At 51.1% G+C, this 1,554-nt stretch overlaps 1 protein-coding gene across 1 annotated transcript; it reads left to right on the top strand.

Annotated features, from left to right (window-relative positions):
- Positions 1-305: 305 nt before the first annotated feature.
- LOC120227738 (olfactory receptor 10V1-like) lies at positions 306-1,268 on the top strand. The gene has a single exon (XM_039225781.1). The coding sequence runs from the start codon at positions 306-308 to the stop codon at positions 1,266-1,268; it is 963 nt and encodes a 320-aa protein (XP_039081712.1).
- The last annotated feature ends 286 nt before the right edge of the window (positions 1,269-1,554 follow it).

The following is a 1,554-nucleotide window of genomic DNA, read 5'->3' as shown; positions in this document are numbered from 1 at the left end:
TCATTAAGGCCTGTGAAAAACACCTCCATATGTAGGCTTTACTCATTCCAGGTCAATTTTTATAATAATTCAACAGGTGAACTAAAGTCACATCGTAGTGAATGGTTCATTCTCGGTGCTCAGAGGAGAGAATTCGTCAAAGGTAACAGGTTGAAGACACAGCCCATGCGCGGCAAAGGAATGTGGAGGTCCCGCAGAGCCGGCTGCACTCCCACATCTGGCAAGGGCCTTAGGGTCTCCCATGACTTGCAGAATTGCTAGAACTGCCTTTGCCAGGCCAGGAGGTCTACCAAGGAGAACGTAGGATGACCCTGGTGCAGAGAAACCACACCTTAAGCTCTGAGTTTATTATCTTGGGCTTCGGGGACCTGGCTGAACTGCAAACCTTCTTTTTTGTACTCTTTCTACTCATGCATCTTGTCACCCTCGCAGGGCACACAACTATTGTACTCATCACCCTCATTGACTCCTGCCTCCAGACTCCCATGTATTTCTTCCTTCGCAATCTGTCCACCGTTGAAATTTGCTATATATTGGTGATTGTCCCCAACATGCTTGTCAATTTCCTGTCCAGGAGCCAGCGGATGCCCTTCCTGGGCTGTGCCTTGCAAATGCACCTCTTCATCGCCCTGGGTGGCGCAGAGTGTTTCCTCCTGGCCGTGATGGCGTATGATCGCTTTGTGGCCATCTGCAGCCCCCTGCGCTACACTATCATCATCACCCGTGCCCTCTGCCTGCAGATGCTGACCCTGGCGTGCGTCAGTGGCTTTGCACTCTCGCTTGTCCTTACTACACTGATATTCCTCCTGCCCTTTTGTCAGTCCCGTGAGATCAATCATTTCTTTTGTGACATCCCTGCTGTGCTATTTCTGGCCTGCTCGGACACGAGAGCCAACGAGGTCGCAGTCTTCCTCGTCTGCACACTCATCTTGTTGATTCCCTTCTTGCTGATTCTGCTCTCCTATGCATTCATTATTGCTGCCATCCTCAGAATCCGCTCAGCCGAGGGAAGGAGCAAAGCCTTCTCCACCTGTGCTGGGCACCTGCTGGTCTCTGTCCTGCACTACGGCTGTGCAATATTCATCTACATTCGCCCCAAGTCATGCTACACCCCGGAACAGGACAAAATTGTGTCCTTAATTTACACCAATGTAACTCCCATGCTCTACCCTGTGATCTACAGCCTGAGGAACAAAGAAGTCAAGGGTGCCCTCAGGAGACTTCTGAAGAGCTATAACCAGACGAGGCAGCAACGCAATGCAAGGTGAACGGAAAGATAGGGTCCGCCAGAACTAACTCGGTCCCCTTTCAAGAATCCAGAAGGTCATCCCACAGCACACCCCATGGCTCCACTCCTCTCTCTGAGGGCTGCTCCATGGTTCTGTGCACCTGAACCTTACTGACCCCTTTCCTGTGCTCAGAGAGGTAATGAATCCTAAGACTTCCCAAGATGTGGAAGTTCTGGGGTGTTTGTGGATGTTTCACAGTCCCTTCACAGACAATTGCATCTATCCGCTGGAGCACTGTCAGAGGCAAGGACGCTGATGGGAAGAA

Source organism: Hyaena hyaena, unplaced genomic scaffold (genome assembly GCF_003009895.1).
Source record: "Hyaena hyaena isolate Hyena2069 unplaced genomic scaffold, ASM300989v1 scaffold_3071, whole genome shotgun sequence".
Taxonomy (NCBI): domain Eukaryota; kingdom Metazoa; phylum Chordata; class Mammalia; order Carnivora; family Hyaenidae; genus Hyaena; species Hyaena hyaena.
This window is presented reverse-complemented; position numbering and strand designations above follow the sequence as displayed.

Bases quoted from the DNA above. Each gene is read 5' to 3' on its own strand.
- LOC120227738 (XM_039225781.1), top strand. From the start codon at position 306: ATGACCCTGGTGCAGAGAAACCACACCTTAAGCTCTGAGTTTATTATC.